The 19,229-nt window shown below is 42.5% G+C and overlaps 1 protein-coding gene across 1 annotated transcript in view; it reads left to right on the plus strand.

Annotated features, from left to right (window-relative positions):
• nmbr (neuromedin B receptor) overlaps nt 1-8,577 on the plus strand; it is a 63,744-nt gene extending 55,167 nt beyond the window's left edge. Inside the window, exons 4-5 of the mRNA XM_078289817.1 lie at nt 5,540-5,778; nt 8,400-8,577. Coding sequence (XP_078145943.1) covers nt 5,540-5,778; nt 8,400-8,577 — 417 coding nt within the window. The remainder of the gene's footprint in view (nt 1-5,539; nt 5,779-8,399) is intronic.
• Nucleotides 8,578-19,229: the final 10,652 nt, after the last annotated feature.

Below are 19,229 nucleotides of genomic sequence, written 5' to 3' on the forward strand. Positions count from 1 at the left end.
TATTACATCAGTCTAAAATGGTAGATAAACAAGGCGACCTACCTCCCGCCGCTGCTGCTGTTATTGAGATGCAAATGGAAATAAATAAAGTGGATGCTTGTTTTTGTGTGTATTTCTGCTTACACTTGGATATGCTAAAATAGTCACGGTAATGGTAATTGTCTCTTTCTCTGTGACAAAACTCACTCACACACACCCTTAGTAACGCAATACACATTTCCCCCCTCTTTGTCTCTATGAGAGAAACACACAGCCGTACAAAACACACATCCTCAGTAATACAACACTGATTTTCTTCCTCTTAGAACACACACACACACACACACACAAACAAACCCTCCCACTCCATGCTTACACTTTTTATTACTAAATGCATCAGAGCTATTTTCATGTATTTCCCTCTGCTTTTCTCTGCTTTTTAGTGTTTTTCAGCATTCTCCCTCTTGCTAAGCTGATGCTTTTATATATTGTGTTTTTCCCTATATGTGTCTGTATATTTGTCTGTTTTTAATCATGTCTGCCATTCTTATTTATATAAATTGATGATTGATGATTGTCTTATTGTCTAGAAGACAGTAATTGTTTGGAAAAATCAGGTTTTGCTCTCTTTTCAGTCATCGGAAGATACAAGGAAGGAACTGGTAACTAGCTGGTTGAGATGTTAAGAGTCCAGGTTGTATAATGTTGAAAGAATTATGTGATAAATGCAGGATAAATGCATGCATGGGACTTTTAGAACTGCTTACCACTGTATTTTATCTGCAAAACTGTCAGGATACCGTGCGTACAAATGAGCCAAAGACATTTTGGCTCAAGATTTTGTTTTTTTCAGTACTTGGTGCGTAACAGAAATATGACGAGGTGCACTGCGGTCAGCTCAAATGTCGATCTGTCTCAAATATGCCTCTAATTGGAGTTGGCAGCCCACAACTCGCAGGTGGCTTTGCACGCTTCCTCCTGGATGACAAAGGCAGTGGCGTGTGTCGGGGTTAGCAGCTCTGCTGGGAAGATTTATGATCCAAGAGTTGGAGAGGAACTCTATTAGAGAGAGACGCAGACACACGCGCGCACGTACATACACACATAAGCTGTGCGCATGAATGGAAGCAGCTATAGACAAGCGTGTATGTATGCAAACCTATGTAAGTAAAGTTTATTTATATATCACCTTTCACAGAGCAAAGTCACAAAGTGCTTCACAAGAGTAAAAGAGTTAAAATAAGACCAGAAAGCAGTAAAAAACAAGAAGACATAAAAACAATAAGACACAGAATTACAGACACAGAAGCTAAACAACTATACACACACACACACACACACACACAAACACACATAGAGATGCATGCATGCACATACACATGCAATCAAGAAAGTACATACATACCTTCGGAAATGCATGCACACACAGGCATTTGCTACATGCATGCAAGCAAACTCACAGACACACACACACACACACACACACACACAGACACACACACACACATATATAGAGTTATAGCCATAATCCACCCATCCAGATGAGTTGTGAGCTGGAGCTGCAGGTGCCTAAGAGGATCTTGGGAGTAACGCCAAACCCGGCCCGACCGCTGGCAGCAAATCAGAGCAAACACAAATCAGCAGCACCCAGCCTGGAGCGGAGATGATCCCCGTTCTGTAATCAGGAAAGTTTTGCTGTTGGTCGAGTTTATTTTTATGCATGCACCATGGTCTTTAAGAGCCAGCTTCAGGTCAGTCAAGGTGAGACACTTGTCTCCTGACTGCTGTCAAACCTCATCTAATTGATAAGAGAAAGCAGTGGCGTAACATAATTGTGATTGGCCCCGGTGGAAATATTTTTTCTTGCCCCCCCCCTCGCCCCAAACACACGCACACACATGCACGGACACACACACACACACACACACACACACACAACCACTCCAGACAATTGCAAAGCAGACAATTGCTATGTCACCATGGAGAGGCTCACCATGCACCTCCCATCCCGCCAAATTTATCAACGCTAATCTAACAGCCTGCCCTGGACTCAAACCACCACAGCCTAATTTCTCCAACTATCAAACATCCGAAATAGCTTTAGCCAGCCTACACTAACAAATCAAAGGTAGCTTACACAGTATGTCGATAAGCATAGAACAAATAGCCATCAAGAAAAGCACAGCAACTCATTATATGCATACAGAGTATGAATGACTGGATGACGTCACCTGATCACACAATCACTTGCATTTATAGAATTCATCATTCATCATTCATCATCAATGGCACAGCGGCCAAATGTTATCACAGACACAGATTACAGTAGGTGCGCATTTTCCAACATATGAGAGGTAACAATTACATTTCCATAGATTTAAATCCCTGATCCCACTCCATAACAAAGAGAAACCTGTACTCACCCATTAGAAGTTCATCCTACGGCCCTTGCACTCGGCAAAGTCATTAACAACACTGCTCAAGTCCAAATTCCTGGCTCTGCTGTTCTCTATTGAGAGTAGAAAGGTGCACTTCGGTCTGCAAACAGCCAGCAAGGCTCACAATAGGCACAGTCCAGGGTGGGCGAATAACACAGCCATGTTCGTGGGAGTTTGATACCTGCCTTGGTAGTGGTGGTGTAATAAGTGTCGGAGAAACACCTGTTTCCTTGCTTTTTGTCTCTGGGGAGTGGCCCGGTAGGCCTACATGAACCGGTTGCTATAATATGGCTCTTGATCTTGGCGTCGGGGGGCACAGTACCGTCAGAGTCCCCTATCTGTGGGGGGAATCTTTGTAGGACTACCGCCGGGCACAGCCGAGTCTCACCTCTGAGGCCGCGGCAGGGAAATCTCCTTCTGGCTGGCTGGAGAAGGGGGTCGAGGCTGGGCTGATACAGCTTCATTTGTGGAGCTAGATGGCACTGGTGAGCTAACGTTAGCCTCCGGCTGCACGTCAACATTGCTAACGTTAGCATTCGATGAAGCATGGAAAAACCTATCTAATTTCGTCAGTTTAGCAGTACGCTCATCCTGTTCTATTGTTCCCTTCCTCTTTTGAGCGCCGCTTTTTTGTTTGGGCTTGCTAAACATTATTTATGCTGCTAACTTATCTTCCATTTGCTGAAGAACACTTGCTTCTTGCTAAAAGGTTGAACCGTTGAGAAAAAATTTACGTCACGACGTCCACGCAAGTTATCACAAATGACAGGGAGCAAGGTGATTTGATTTTCAGCATTGCATGACCATGAATCTATCAAACCACGCACTGTAAAATTGCACTTACAGTTGCTAACATTCTGTGTGAACTAGGTAGCAAATGTTGCCAAACATCATATGACATAAGATTATATCAGTAATCAACAGTATTTTACGTGGGCATCCATTTTCTTCAGTTATTTTTCTGCACCAGACAACTGGAATACACACAGGTTGTAATTATGATCTGCTAGCTGTGAATTTCCGACTTTCCGACAACTCTGAAATGCAGCATTACTTCTGAGTTCTTTGTTATTTGTTTACATGGACTGTATGGTGATATACTGTATATAGCAAAATATTTTTTATGTATGACAGCGCATACATCGCATTGTTGTATGTATGGAATCTGCTATAAGCTATGTTTTAATGGTTCAGATACTAAAGCTAGCTAGCAAGCCAACGTTACTTATTCTCCATATAGCCTAGAGGAGATGAAGGCAGCTCATCACATTCAAATAAACTGATAATTAAGTATGTCAACACCATGAATGTGCCATGGGAATATACAGATTTTGTATTTATTCATCTCTCTGTCTCTTTTGGGGTAGGAACATTCTCATGAGCCCCTTTGGGTTTCTTTATCTCACCCACACAGGTTGCATTCTTTTATTTTGTCTTTCCCAGTGTTTTTTTTTATAATTTGTGCAAATACACTAAAACTATAATGTACCTAAAAGCGTGTAAAACACAATTCAAGTACATAATTTATTTGCTGCCCTCCTGCCAAGCCCTCTGTGAGCGACGGCCTGCAGCGAGACTCAATACTGAGAACTCTCCTTCAGCTTAGCCAGCCGCCAGCTTGTAAATCCGAAGGTTAGACGGTCTGATGTGTGTTTGACTTTTTTATAAGGTCTTAGGTACACAGAGAAGCACTTCGACAAACATTGTTGACATTTTTATGTGCGTGTTTGTGTGTGTAGGGTTCAGGTTTTATGTGCAGAGAAGGACGACCTACATAAGGATTGACACAGCCAAACTTTTGCACATGCCTCTTACCATCTCTCTCTAAGTACCAGGGGTCACCAGGTCAAACTCCTTGTACTGTACACAAAATGCACTCTATATATACATGACTCCCATACTCTCTTCACCCATCCATCCATCTTTCTTTCTCTCTCTCTCCATTTCATCATATGCCATTTGGAGGATGCTTTTATCTGAGTGCATAGGAATCAAATTGGTTTCAATGCCTGAATGGGAATCAAACTGATAACCTCTGTTAGTTAGATCAATATGACACATTGACATGTTTTTTTTTTTTATTATTATTATTTTATGTTATGATGTTTTATTGTTATTGGATTGTATCAGGGCATCATTGTAAAAGAGGGCATCTGCTCTCAATTGACCACCCTGAATAAATAAAGGTAAATAAAAATAAATAATAAAATATATTGGGCAGATATTGATCTTTCATTAAATCCCAGATATCAACAAGTAAATGCCATCCGCCTTTGGTATTATGGAGGTTCCTCCCTGACCACAGCTATGTAAAAACAGTTAGCAAAATCTGACATTTTTTTATTTTTTTTTTGCACATTTTATTTATTTATTTATTTATTCAATTGCTCAAAATATATTTTGTAAATTAATTCTTCATGTAAAGGCAGTAAAGTATTCCAGAGTTTCCCCTACCATTGAACAGGTGTGGTGGGTCACCCTGCCTTAAAGAACTGCTCACCCTTAAAACAAGTTAGTTGCAATGGAGAGTTTTAGTGTCCCATCATGGTCTAATTGTTGATTCAGAGGTTTTTCCACCCAGACAAGAAAAAAAATCTGGAGGGAAATACTGAATACATGTAAATTATTGGCATGAAAATGGTCAAATTGACTATCGGCACAAAATAATGGCTATCAGCAGCTTCAAACCAAAAAGATCAGTCTCTCTCTCTCTCTCTCTCCCTTAGTCTCTCCTTCCCTCTCTCTCTCTCACTATCCCTCTATGGAAAATCGATTGAGCCCAGCGCCCCGTGTGGTGGTCATGGACCTATTTGCCAATTTAAAAGTGATTCTGACTCTTTTTACTCTCTTTCTTTTTCTTCTCTCCACTCTGCACCCTTCAACCCTCCTCCACCCTCCTAGATAATCAGAATAATAATGTGAAGTTTATTGATCCCCGTAGGGAAATTCACTTTTCTCTTGCCTCCTCCTGGGATGTAAGAGGTCAGGGTCTTGACCAAGGACACTTTCAGCGAGGCGGGGGTTTGAATCCAGCTCCTCCGGTTGAAGTCTGGCTAAGATCGGGCCGCTGTTCGCGGTTCTGATCATCCCTCTTTGTGTTTTTTTCTCTCCGTCCCCCCCAGATGGAAACGAGGAAGCGTCTGGCCAAGATCGTGCTGGTGTTCGTGGGCCTGTTCGCTCTGTGCTGGTTCCCCAACCACGTGCTCTACATGTACCGCTCCTTCCACTACCACCAGATGGATGTGTCTCTGGCCCACCTCGTCATCACCCTGCTGGCCAGAGTCCTCAGCTTCTCCTCCTCCTGCGTCAACCCCTTCGCCCTCTACCTGCTCAGCGAGAGTTTCCGCAGGCACTTCAACAGGTCTGGTCCTTTAAAGTGATGATGAACTTTGGTAGTATCTTGGGTTGTGTATCTTCCTCCGTGATAAAGCCCCAAAATCAGTGATTCTGTGATCTGTTGCTCCGGTAGAGGAGACTGGAGAATTGTGTTTTTTTTCTCTCTCCATTCTCTGCCATTGTATGGAGGAACAGTCTGAAAATCACACTTCTAGCACATAAAGGAACGCCGACAAAAACTTATGCCGATGGAACAAAGCAAATAGTACGTTTATCAATAATTGTCGGTGAAAAAAGGTGCGAGACAGGACTTTGACAAAGCAGATTCTGCCAATATAACGAGTCTCTCACTTTTTTTGGCCTATTTTTTTCACAATAGAGACGAGTAAGCTAGCTAATACGCACAGAGAGAGATGAAATAGAAACATCTAGTGAAGATTAACCACTTTTAACAGTTGAAAGCAAGGAAATATTACGCTGCAAATTCCAGCATGCAGTTTCACTCAGAGAAAAAAGAGAAAATTGTGTTGTGGCGAGGGCTAACATCTCTTAGGCTAGCATGAAACAGACTGACCAGGTGAATCAAGGTGAAAGCTACGATCCCTTATTGATTTCATTTGTTCAATGCACTTCACTCCACTAAAGGAGAGATGTAGATGAAGGGAGGAGACAGATAAGGAAGGGATTGTTAAGCCTGCAGACAAGTGAAACCTGGATTGTGCCAAAATGTGACGCTACTCAATATTAGCAAGGTGTTGCCAATGTTTTGCACACTGTGTATAGACCATGGTAAATTACAACAGTAGACTAATCAAAACTTTCCAGAAGGCCGATCAATTGTAGAGCTCTGAGCACTCAAAAACAGATTTAGGAAACGACTCGGCGGTGAGTTCATTTTGCACAGTGAATGGACTCCATAACTTCAGCGCAAAATGAAGTAATCACGGCCTAGTCATTTTCTAAATCTCTTTTTGAGTGCTCCCATTTCGACTAAACATCCCGCAACTTTTCATTATTCTACCTTAGCAGGAAGGAAACCCTCTTCAAAACTAAGTCTTCATTCTAAGTCTGGCACAATCACCCTCCAAAAAAAACAACAACCCCGAAACGACAGGGACGGGCTTTGTGCTTTAATTTGGGTCAGATTTGCAGGCAAATCCTGACACTCCAAAAGCAGCAGAAAATAGATAGAAAAAATAAAATGTGCCTATGGGAAGCAATTCAAATGGGGATGTAGAATGCAGCACCAACCATAATTCACCTGACTTATGATTTATCTCTCATTATACAAAGGGTAATTTCAACTAAGGCCTGTGATTGGTCAAAGTGTGATAATTCCCATAAAGTAACAATAAACAAGGCCATGCCATCTCTTGTTGTAACCAGGGAGCTAGTTAGCAATCTATATTTCACTTGTTTTATATTATTATGTATGTAAACTACTTTGGAGAAAACTTTTCATACACATGCAGTACACATTTGTATAAAAACCAGAATACTGCATCTAGTTGCGGTCATACTGCTGTACCCATAATCACAGTAAAGAAAACCCTTTTGGGTTTTATTGCAATAACAACCTACACATAGCAGCTGTATGTTGACCTGCTCAGAGCTTTTGCCTCCCATCCATTAGCCAGCTGCACTGTGGCGCTGTACTGTACTGTACTGTATTGTACTGTATTGTATTCTTCATATTCTACTCCACTCTATTCTATTTAATTATGTTCTATTCTATCTAGTGTAGTATAGTGTTTATTTATTTTATTCTGCACAGTGTTTCTGCAGGTTTCAGAGAGACAAATTTAAGACTTTTTAAGACTTTTTCAATGCTACCTGTAATTGAATTTAAGAACAAAAAGCAACCAAAAACTGCCTATTTCAGATTGAACATAGCAAATGAAAGGTCTGGAACTATTAAATGGCCGTTTAAGTAAAAAGACTCCAGGAAATTAATTGTTTACAGACATGATGTCCAATTCTGTTCATTAAAGCGGATGCAGTGAAAACAGGACATGTTTTGCATATTGTATTAAGCCTGTTCTGCTTTACAAACCTGTGTGCATCACACTAAACAACGCCAAATGCAAACAATCTGTCAACACCACCATTTGAATAAATTAAATTGAATTATTCTTAATCAAAAAGACTGTATTCATTATTCATATAGTCATTACCTAGTGCAAAAACATGAAGGCCTCTAAAATCTGCATTTAAGACATTTTAAGACTTTTTCAAGGACCTGCAGATGCCCTGTCCTTTCCTACAGTGGTTGTCAGCGTGGGGTCCGGGGACCACCAGGGGTCCTTGAGGGGGTTCCAGGGGGTCCACAGCAAACTGATGAATTGTTACTGTAAACAGCATTATTTAATTTACAAGCAGTTAACACAATTAGAAATTACTTTTGGTCATAGTTTCTTTGTTATCTCTCTACCTACAATAGTTATACGATAGTCATGGAATTCTGGACAAAATCATATCTAACAATAAAAATATTCTCAGATTTGGGCCCGAGAGACAAAATCTCATCAAATGGGGGTCCGTGTCCCTAATGTGGACTAAATGAGGGGTCCTGGATATGAAAAAGGTTGAGAATCACTGCTTTAGTATTCTTAGAGTTGACTCCTTGCCTTTCCTCCCCTCCCTCAGCCAGCTCTGGTGTGGTCGAGGTCCTCGCCCCGAGCGCCAGGCCAGCTACCTGCAGAGCACCTCCCACATCCGCCTCACCTCCATCAAGAAGACCACGCCCAATGCCGCTGCCGCCGCCGCCGCCGTCATCATTCCGGCTGCCAACGGCAACTCCAACAGACAGGAAGTCGCTCTGTGAAATGAGACGCTGGGAGCCGGACACCGTGATTTTCAGCTTCACATCAACCCAGGAGTTCTGCGGAGACGGGACCTCCGCAGGTACGAGACCAGGCGAGGTATTTTCATACAAACATCAAAGGAGTTTACATCGCACGGATTGGTGGAACAAACTCTGCAAGCCTCGATCGTACCGGTCGACTGATTTGGTCGCTTCTTTCCAAGTTGAGTCAATCATATGGATCCTCAACTTGGCCACCAAACAAAAAAGTGCCTCTGGGAAATAGGAGGTCAAAGAGAAGTCAGAGGGAACCGCAAAAACACCTTCCCGTCAGACTGGAAATGCTTCACTTTTCTACAGCTGCAACACTCAAAATGGACCATTCATTGAAAAATGTTTGGGAAAAATCAGACAACTCACAATCCCAAACCATAAAGAAGCTGGAAGAAGTCCACTTTAAAGGGGGGGAGGGGGACTACATTGGTTAAGAAACCCGGAGTCCGGCGCTGAGTGGATTGACAGCATGGTTGCCACACTCGCATGTCTGCTGTGAAAGCTTGTTTCTCTGTGCTACGCTGCTGGAACGCTTATCATCGACTGACATACGAAGCCATTTTCATCGATTTTTTTGGCAATGCTGTGTTGATGCCGGAGGGGGAAATTTGTCTTTTCGTCTTTTCATAAGGAGGTCAGCCACAGAGCAACTTCTCCGGAGCTGGGAGGGCTTCAACGTCTCGCCCAGGGACGGTTCGGTGAACACTCGGGATCATTGGAGGATTGAACCCGGGACCTTCTGGTTAGGGGATGGTCTCCAATTTCGCAGATTAATGGAATGCGGTTCTAGCAATTAAACACTGCCTGAAGCCCTGGACGCCCAAATATCTCCCTTGGCTTGGAGGAAAAACCTCTTTGGCCGATTGGTAGATGTTTTGTTCACACCTGATCTGCTACGCTCTGTGTCCACCAGGTACAACTCTTTTCTTTAAGCTAGTAGCGCTAAACAAAGCATGCTAAGCCCTGAGCGCTGTTGGAAACATGCAACAGCGCCTCCTTTCCATTGAAAATAAGTTGAAAAAGAAGAAGAAAGTTTCCTGGTGGACCCACAGCGCAACACAGCCATTGGTACAGTCTCTGTCAATGCTTTTTATTGCTGCTTTGGCATGACTTTACAAGTGATGAACTATATGTGCACAGATGGACATGAATTCAAAAACAACCACTTGCAGAAAACAATCATGCTGTGATGTACTTTTGATAGCATTTTGATGTTTCGTTTTCCCTCTTTAATATGCAACTTGTTTGATGTGTTTTCCAGTGCCAGGCATGCTTCAAATCAGTGTCGGAGATTAATGCTTGAATCGCACACTGTCATGTGCAGATGACTCACACACACACACACACACACACACAACACACACATTAACTGTTCCTCTGCACACACAAACTCCCAGACTGCAGCAATTTTCCCATGCTTTGACAGAAATCAATGTCGCCGTTAAACAGTAAACGTTGTGAGAGTACATGTTTCAGTGCTGCCTAACTACCGGTTGTCACCAGCGGTACTTAGCCCTTCAAACAGACTATCAGACGAAAATGGAGCTGAAATTACAGCAGGTAGGTGGTAGCGGAAGAGGCTGAAGGCACCTGTTGATGGCTATCAGCATGCACTGGAGGGAGCAGTGGAGTGGTGGGTGGATAGACGGATATTGGTCCCTCAAACTCCTGACATGTTATTTACTGGTGTTGAAGTCGAGCAAAAAAGGAAGCCATCCGCCTTTTAGCTGACATCCTTATCCAGAGAATCTCATAACAAGTGAGCAGGTAGAGGTTCAGAGTTTCACTCAAAAACACTTCAACACGATCCATTGCAGGGACTGAGCCTGTGGTTAGAGGACAACCACAACAACCAGTCTTCTACTTTTTGCCAGTCTTCTACTTTAGTACCAATTTTTCAATTTTTTTGGGGCTTTGAAGCCAAGTCCCAACGGAGCGGATGAGTGTTGCAGTAGCGGTCAGACCCAACACACACTAATGCAAATCTCGGCTGCAATTTTTAATATTCGGCTAGAAAATGTAGACTCAGTTAAAAAATGTAAGAGCTGTAAAATCAAACAGCAAACCGTAATTCACTGGTTTTCAGTTGTGTGCCGCCATCTTGACCACGTTTACATGGACAGCAAAAATTCGATATAAACCCCATAAAGACAACAGTCTGAATAAGAAATTCCCATGTAAACAGCATTTTCTGATTACCTGAACCTGAATAAGGTCATAGTCGGAGTAGGCAGAATCACATTAAGACACGTGGAGCATTCTGATTTTAGTCTCATTATTGAAGGGCATTTTAGACTGCGTAAACACCTGAATCCAACTAGGAGTCTCTATTGGAGGATTGGAGCGCGTTTCCAGAGGAAAAAGACGACTGACAGCAGAAAAAATAATCCCAACATTTTGAAACGTTCGTCTGTTTGTACCTTCAAAAAAGTCTTAAACTTTGTCCTGTTAATCGGACTTTGCTCCGCAGCATGTAAACAGGAAATGAAATAGTTCTATAAGCAACACATGGAAACAGCTTAATCTGAATAGTGTCTTATTTAGAATAAAGCCAATTGTTGGATTATTTGTCCATGTAAAGGTAGTCATTGACTTTCATACATTACTTCTGATTGGTGGAGCTGACTACAGGCTCTTGAGACTCTCATACCCAGAATGCCACTGGTGTGTCAGGAACAAAATACATTAGAACGGCTGCAAGAACCTGGATGATGATGATATGTTGATGAAAACTAGCTTCCGGCTGCACTTTAGGAACAAACAACATCTACAGTATTTGCATCTATTTCTTATGTTTATCAGTCAGTACAACCACAGATTTCTGTTGGCCACTGAGCAGCTCAAGGGAAACTTGGCAGTAGTTTCTGAAGAAGAACTGATCACACCCAAACTTTCCCATCATCGCTCATAATCCAGTTTTGACAGTTATTATATGAATAACAATAGCTACTCTCAGTCCCCATTGCTTTAAATTCTGGGATATTTCAGCTGGAATGGAAGGTACAACACACTAATGTTATTAAATGGGACAGGCAGTAACCACTCTTTAATTTGATCACCTAAGCATACAATTATCCGATCACTTACTATGCCGAAAATAATATAATATAATAATTCAATCTCTGATAATGGCTATCTTCCCTGAATCCAATCACACCAATCAATCTAACTGTAGCCATGACGAGAATAATTAAGAGAAATATTGTGCCGCTGATCTGGCAGCTGAAATCAGATCGCTCTCTCGCTCCTTCTCTCTCACTTCTTTAGTATCTCTTCATCTCTCTCTCTCTCTCTTAGTTTCTGCTTCTCTCTTGTGTAATTGTCCTTCGCACCAACCTCCTTTTCTCTCTGTCTTTCTGTCCCTCCCTCCTTTCTGCTTTTCTCTTCTCTCTCTCCCCATCTCTGTTTCTCTCTCTCTCTCCTCTATCTCCACCCTTCTTCTCTTTTATTTTCTCTTCTCTCTCTCCTTTGTTTTCTATCTCTTTTGCTCTCTCCACCCTTCGTCTTTCTTTTGTTTTCTCTTCTCTCTCTCCTTTTTGTTTTCTATCTCTTTTGCTCTCTCCACCCTTCGTCTTTCTTTTATTTTCTCTTCTCTCCCTCTCTCTTACGCTATCTCTCTCTGCATCTACTCTGCTTCTTTCTTTTGTTTTCTCTTCTCTCTCATTTTTGCTATCTCTCTGTCTCTACCCTGCTTCTTTTTTCTTTTCTCTTCTCTCTCTCCCTTTCTCTCTTTTGCTTTCTATCTCATTTGCTCTCTCCACCCTCCTTTCTTTTGTTTTCCCTTCCCCTTCCCCTTCCTCTCTTTTGCTCTTTATCTGTCTCTACTCCGCTTCTTGCTTTTGTTTTCTGTTCTCTCCCTTTCTCTCCTTTGCGTCTCGTCTCTCCTTTTCTCTCCTCCTCTTTCTTTTGTTCTCTCACTCTCTATCTCTCGCTGTCTCCCTCTTATCTACTTGCCTCCTTGCTTCTCTCTCTCTCTCTCTCTCTCCCTGCCTCTCTCTCCCATCCTGGCTCTAATAATCTGTTTTGATGCACAGAGCGCTTCATGCTGGGAGGGGGACAATTACAGCGTAGCGGTGTTCAGATGGGGCGTGTTGGAGCCCGTCACGTGTGCTCCCCCTCCCCGGCCTCATTGCCAGTCCGGTCACGGTCGCCGCCGGCGGGAACGGACAGAACCGACCGCCGCGGGACAAACGATACGGCAAAATATTATGACCTGATGTCGTTTAAGCCTGACATGAGTTATGGCTCTGCAGTGAACGTATGCACTGTCCTCAAGCGTTGTCGTCATTTCGGAGGGTTCGAATTCTATCCAGATCCTTTTGTTTTGTTTTGTTTGTTTGTTTTTTTGCCTATGGTGAAAATGAATGGGATTTTTGGATACAGTTCGGCAATCGTTCTGTTGTTAAAATGGGTGAAATAATGTAAGTAGAGATGACATACAGTGTGATGAAGTTATTACATATTTTTTGGCACGTTACAGAATTTTTACATTGCGTTATCCTCGCGTCATGAAGCCATGAAATGCTGGAATGCTAAGCTATGTAAGGCATTCTGGGAAATGTAGGAACTCACTAACTGCAGTAGAAGTAGACGAGGCAGGATGAGGGAAAGTGGGAACACCAAAATAAGTAAAATACAACACTTCATCATAAAATAACTCCTAGAATGCATTGAGCATCACAGACTGATGATGTATAACATAAGTGGATTTTTCCTTTAAAGGTAAAGTAGAGTGGGTGTATCAGTGGAGTTATCAAATAGGCTCCTCCCATTACAGATTGGTTGAATAGGCTCACAAAACTTCCAGAGGCTGAAGGTCACATAAAATAAGTGTTGTCCCTGGTTACAACTAGTCCCGTTTGACCCAAACATGGAAACATGGCTTTTGTTATATTATTTACCAATGGATAAAGGCAGAGGTGGAGACTCGAGTCACATGACATGGACTTGAGTCAGACTCGAGTCACAGTTTTAATTGCTTGAGACTTGACTTGATGCATGAAGAGAAGACTTGAGACTTGACTTGACTTGGGTTCTGGTGACTTGGGACTTGACTCTGACTTGTACTTTGATGACTTGAAAAGGTTTCTAAAGTCTTGACTTGAGATCTTGTGTTTGTGTAAATGACTTAGATTGAAAGTGATGAGATTTGTTCCAGCAGACGACTGAATTTAAATTCTGTTTTCTGAATTTGTATGGAATGATTGAATTTATTGAAGTTGAAACTGATTATAGAAATCAAACTCATGATGCTCTTACCAAGTTTTTATCCTATTAAAACCATATTGCATTGAAAAGTCCTAGATATTTAGTTTTCTTTAAGATATTAAATTGATACTGGACTCTTGACTTGTTCTGACTTGACTTGCTGTTCTACATTTAGACTTGAGACTTGACATAATGACATGGACCTGACTTGGTAATCTACATTTAGACTTGGGACTTGACTTGGGACTTGTGCCTCAAGACTTGAGACTGACTTGAGACTCGAGCAAAGTTGACTTGGTCACACCTCTGGATAAAGGTAAACTTAGTGCTACAATATCTTTGGGAAACATCACTACCACTATTCCAGGTCTATTCTGTTCTGGGCTGGGGGCCAGGCGTCTCCAGAGAGACGATACACAATTATCATATAAAGGACTTTCGTTAGTAGGGATCAAGGGATCAGAAGTTCTGTCCTTCGTCCCGGGAAAAGAAAACTTACTGAGGTAAACTTTAACAGGAATAAAAATATTTACTTGGAAAAACGCACTGCCTTGATAAAACTTATTTGGGAAGACGTAAAGAAAAAAATCACCTGGGAAAAAGTTTCAGGGAAATCTTCCGCAGGAGAACATCTCAGAGAAAACACACCTGGCTTAAACTTAACTGGGGAAAAATTACCTGGGAAAACTTTCTTGGCCCTGAGTATACTTTATTTGCATATATAAAAATGAAAAAAACACACGAAGGATGGAGGAAAAAAGATGAGTGCAGGTGAGATAAAAAAAAAAAAGAAAACATCTTAAAGCAAAGAAAAAATCACACAAACACAAATGAAGACAAAAGAGGACAAAACAAAAAGTATTTATCAAAATTAAGGAAAACATTAAAACAGAACTACAGTAATGAGAAAAAAAGGAAAACAGAAGTGAAAATATAGAGTAATGTGTTGAAATGAATTAAATGGAAAGTGTATTCTGCTAAAGGAACCTGGTGCTGAACCGTGCAAAGCTGACAAAGTCTGTGTAAAACTTCATTGTGGTGTTTAAATATGTGTGTGCTTTTTGTTTAATAATGCTACCTCTATTTATTTTTCCCTGTTTAAATCTTACGCTTGGCTTAGTTGTATAATTTGTGTATTCTTGATGGTTTGATATGCAAACCGAGTTTTCTTTTTTTGAATGTGTTGCCACCACATTGATGCATATTGTGTAGTCAGTGCCCTTAATAAAGTACAATCACAGGTTCCCGGCTGTGTGTGTGTGTGTGTAGGTGTAGGTGTGTGCGCGCGCGCGTGTGTGTGTGTGTGTGTGTGTGTGTGCAAGTGAGATAAGAGCAGTTAAACAGTAATTAACACTGACAACAAGCAGAACTGTGAAAGTTACATGGATTTGCTGATTGATTGATTGATAATTGCTGCTCTGGGCGTCTGTTCATACTTCTGTGTGTGTGTGTGTGTGTGTGTGTGTGAGCAGAATCCATTGTGGCTCTGCATGTCTATTTTGCAGCGTGATAAAGACTGAGCTCCGCCGGACAGAACATCTACAAACTCCATTTCCCGAACTTTGATGAGAAGAAAGATCAAAAGCGGCAAAGAGAACGCTTTGGTTTGACTGGGTTCAATAATTTGCCAGCTTCAGATTGGAAGAGTGTGAATAAGAGCGGAAAAAGAGCGATAAGGATGTGAGGTGAGGTGTGAGGAAACAAAATGCTTCTTGCAAGGTCTTGGGCTCCGGAGGGAAGTCGGCCCTCACAAGTCCACTGGACTGGATTTGATGCAACTATTGATGGGACTGTGGATGAGAGTGGGGTGATGATGGTGTCACGGGAGGAGAATCGGGAGGACAAGAAGATGCATAGTCATGAGCGGTTTGGGTTTTTGAAGGCCAATACTGATATTTATGGATTATATTTTTGAGTCCTGCTGGTTCTCCACTGCTCGAGAGTTAATTGGATTCACCTGTTCTAATCAGAGACCTAGGACACCAGTGCTGAATCCAAATGTCTGGACTTCAACAGTTTTGCAGACTTGTGGACTTAACAGTGTGTTCCTGTGAAGTCCAGGAGGGTTTAGGGCTGTCCGATGTCAAAATCCATCAAGTCCACAAGGGCTCTCGTGCGGGTTTTTGGGGACGCTCCATGCAGACTTCCAGCGAGTCCGCTACCTTGCAGACTTCTCTGGCAATATTTCCAGAGATCAGGCAGATCGAAAAGAAGATAAACAACAACAAAGGCAGATGGCAACAGGTGGCAACAATTCACCCCTTTTCGGCAGTCCCGCACCCCCGCTGCCCTTCTGAGCTCACACAGTCACGCTGAGCACTTAAGTCAGCATCAGGATACGTAAAACTGTGGCCCGCCAAGCAGAGGCGTTGTTAGGATCTTGAAACATTGGGGCACCATTGCACCATTTTCAAGTTATTTCAGAGTAAAATTAATATAAGATGTGAGACACTGTGCTCTACCAAAAGGTTCGTGCGTAGGCTGGCTTTCACAACATGAAATCAAAATAAAATGAGTGCAATCTCAGTTCTCATTCAACTTCATTATTATTTTTATTTTCAGCAGCAGGAGTAAAACCCTTAGAAAAAATAAGAGCCTTGACGTTGATGAAGCAGTCATATTGTGAATTATATATTGAATGCTGGCGTACACAAGTCTGGTCTAAGTTTTCTGTCAGAAAAACTGCGGCAATCCAAGAGTTCAGTCAACAATCTTTAATAATGTCCCACAGGAGTAAAGGCAGATGTGTACATTGAATCCTGTATCCAGTATGAATAAACAGCCACTTATCATTTGTGAAGTTATCTGAAGGAACATAGGCAAGAACGAATATATAGTTAGTGCAAACTGTTCTGAACAATCAAGGAAATAACTACAATAATGCTAGACTGTATGTTGCCAATGCTTTGTTCAATTTTGAAAATTGACCAACCCACGGGGGTATTCCATCAAGGCAGATACAGGAAAATCCTGGCTTATTTTGAGAAGTCTCGCTAATTTAAGTGAGAGGGCTGTGGCTTATAGGATTCCCTGCTCAGTAACCACGGTAACTTATACCGCTGAACTAGCCTGCTCCGTAGCGGGCTAACTAGCTGTGTTTCAAAGAATTTCCAACAGGCGGAAACAGAATCCCAAAAGACATTTCCGTCAAGTGTCTTTTCACGCTCGCATCACTTTTGTCATGTCCGTGTTCGGAAACATAAGTTCAGACTTTTTTCTCACAATGTGACCATGCATGAATTTACGTGTTTACTTTAGTTCCAAAGAACGTATTAATAAAAATAAACAAGGTAAGAAAATCATGTCTTACCACTTTCACTGTCTTCAAAAGCCAATAGGTTAATTGACATAGGCCTAGGCTATATAAGCAGTGCATCTAAAGACCAGTTACAACCAACTATGGCATGTCCATTCCTCAACAACCCTGTGGATGAAGGTGCTCAGATTCTACACAGAGCGTTTACACCACCAGCCCCAAGGGTCTTCAGAGACAGAAGTAATCCACTGGGCTTCCCTGATGAGTATCTGTGGGAGAGGTACAGGTTCAGGAGGCCCAGCATAGTTTACCTATGTAGTCTGCTGGAACCACACATAAGGAAGCACACTCACCGTAGCCAAGACCTGACCACTGTTCAGTCTGTCTGCATAGCTCTGCGTTTCTTTGCATGTGAGACATTCTTGTACAGTGTTGGTGATGCAGACTGTCTTGCAAAGGCAAATGTATACCGGGAAATAAGAAGGGTATACCTTGCTCTAAAGCAGTACCTGAATATTTTCATCACTTTCCCTGGTCATCTTGAAACACAAAGAATCAAGGAGGCGTTTTATTCAATTGCAGGTATGTGACAGTTAAATAAATGTAAAGTAGCCTACAGGTTGACAAGCCTCTATTAATTTAATCCTCTCCTTCAGGCTTCCCCAGTGTTATAGGCGCAATAGACTGTACCCATGTGCGTATCCAGGCCCCATCTGGACCTGTGGAGGCAGACTATGTCAATCGGAAATCTTTCCATAGCCTAAATGTACAGGTACGTACTGGGGGCAGCTGTCCATACACTGTCAGGCAGAATAGTAATAATTGGATTTGGATGAAATGTGCACATCTGTGATAATACATCAAATTAGTTTTGATGTCAACACTTCTTTGGATTTGGGGACGGAGGCTATCCCTGTATGCCGTACTTGCTGACACCCTACCCAGAACCAGCAACAGAAGCGGAGAGGGCCTTCGACCATGCCCACCCAAAAACCAGGGCACGAATTGAGATGGTTTTTGGCCAACTGAAATCTAGGTTTCAGTGCCTAAACAGCCTCAGGGTTACTCCAGACAGGGCCTGTGATATCATTATAACCTGTGCAGTCTTGCACAACATTGCCACCCTACGCCGTGAGAGACTGGGAAGACATTGACCCAGCCCTTCAGGAACCCATAGATGGAAGAACTGTGCGGGACCTTTACAAAAATACCTACCGTATTTCCTCTAATATTGGCCCGGGCCTTTATTTACCTCAACTGCAGAGGGTACCAGGCCTTTATTGGAAGCAGGCTTATATTAGAGACAGGCCTTTATTTCTAATTCCCTCTGTTTGATAAGTATATTTGCTCATATTTTAGTATGAAGTTTGATTTTCTGATCTGCTTCTGTTGGGGTACGTTAGGTAGCCGTGCTTTTGTTACTGCAATGCGTTACGATAATTACGGTAATCGACGACGGCATGCTCCAGAGACTTTCGCCGGCCTGTGGCACTTGTACGTTACTACAAACTACAATTACAAACAGGCACCAGGTGTTTACCGGTATCCACCGTTGTTTGCATGTACGCTGAAGCTAACTGAAGCTAACCGAAGCTAAAGTAGAATCTATACAATTATATCATATCGCCGTTTATTTCGATGCGCGAGCTCAGTCCACCTGACGGCCCTCTGTTCTGTCGGCGGCATGGAGGTTTCGGTGCGCCGAGGACTTACTGCCGACGCTTCGAGTTTCCCGGGGACACGGTTCCGGCCAGTGCCGATAGCTGGGCGCCGATTTGTCCCCGGTGATCCGGCCGAGATTGCGGCGGGGTCCCGACGCCGATGCGTCACCGGGTGTCCCCGATAGGTACGGGCCGTGGGCGCGGTGGAGAGGACAGCGGTGGAGAGAGGAGACGGACACGGTCCAGCCATATACTGGTTTTGACCTAGTCTTGATTCCTTTGTTTTTTTCCCCGGCCTGTATTTGAGGCCGGCCTTTATTTGTTCGTGTCGACCACGGCCCCGGCCGTTATCGGAGACCCGGCTTTTAATTAAGCGGCCACTATTAGAGGAAATACGGTATTTCAGTTAATCCCCATTTTATTCATGGTCACCTTTGTTTTGGAGTGAACCTTTTATTTAAAAGCTTAGCATTTATAATTTAAGAAAAAGAGTG

This window comes from Centroberyx gerrardi, chromosome 18 (assembly GCF_048128805.1).
Source record: "Centroberyx gerrardi isolate f3 chromosome 18, fCenGer3.hap1.cur.20231027, whole genome shotgun sequence".
Classification (NCBI taxonomy): Eukaryota; Metazoa; Chordata; class Actinopteri; order Beryciformes; family Berycidae; genus Centroberyx; species Centroberyx gerrardi.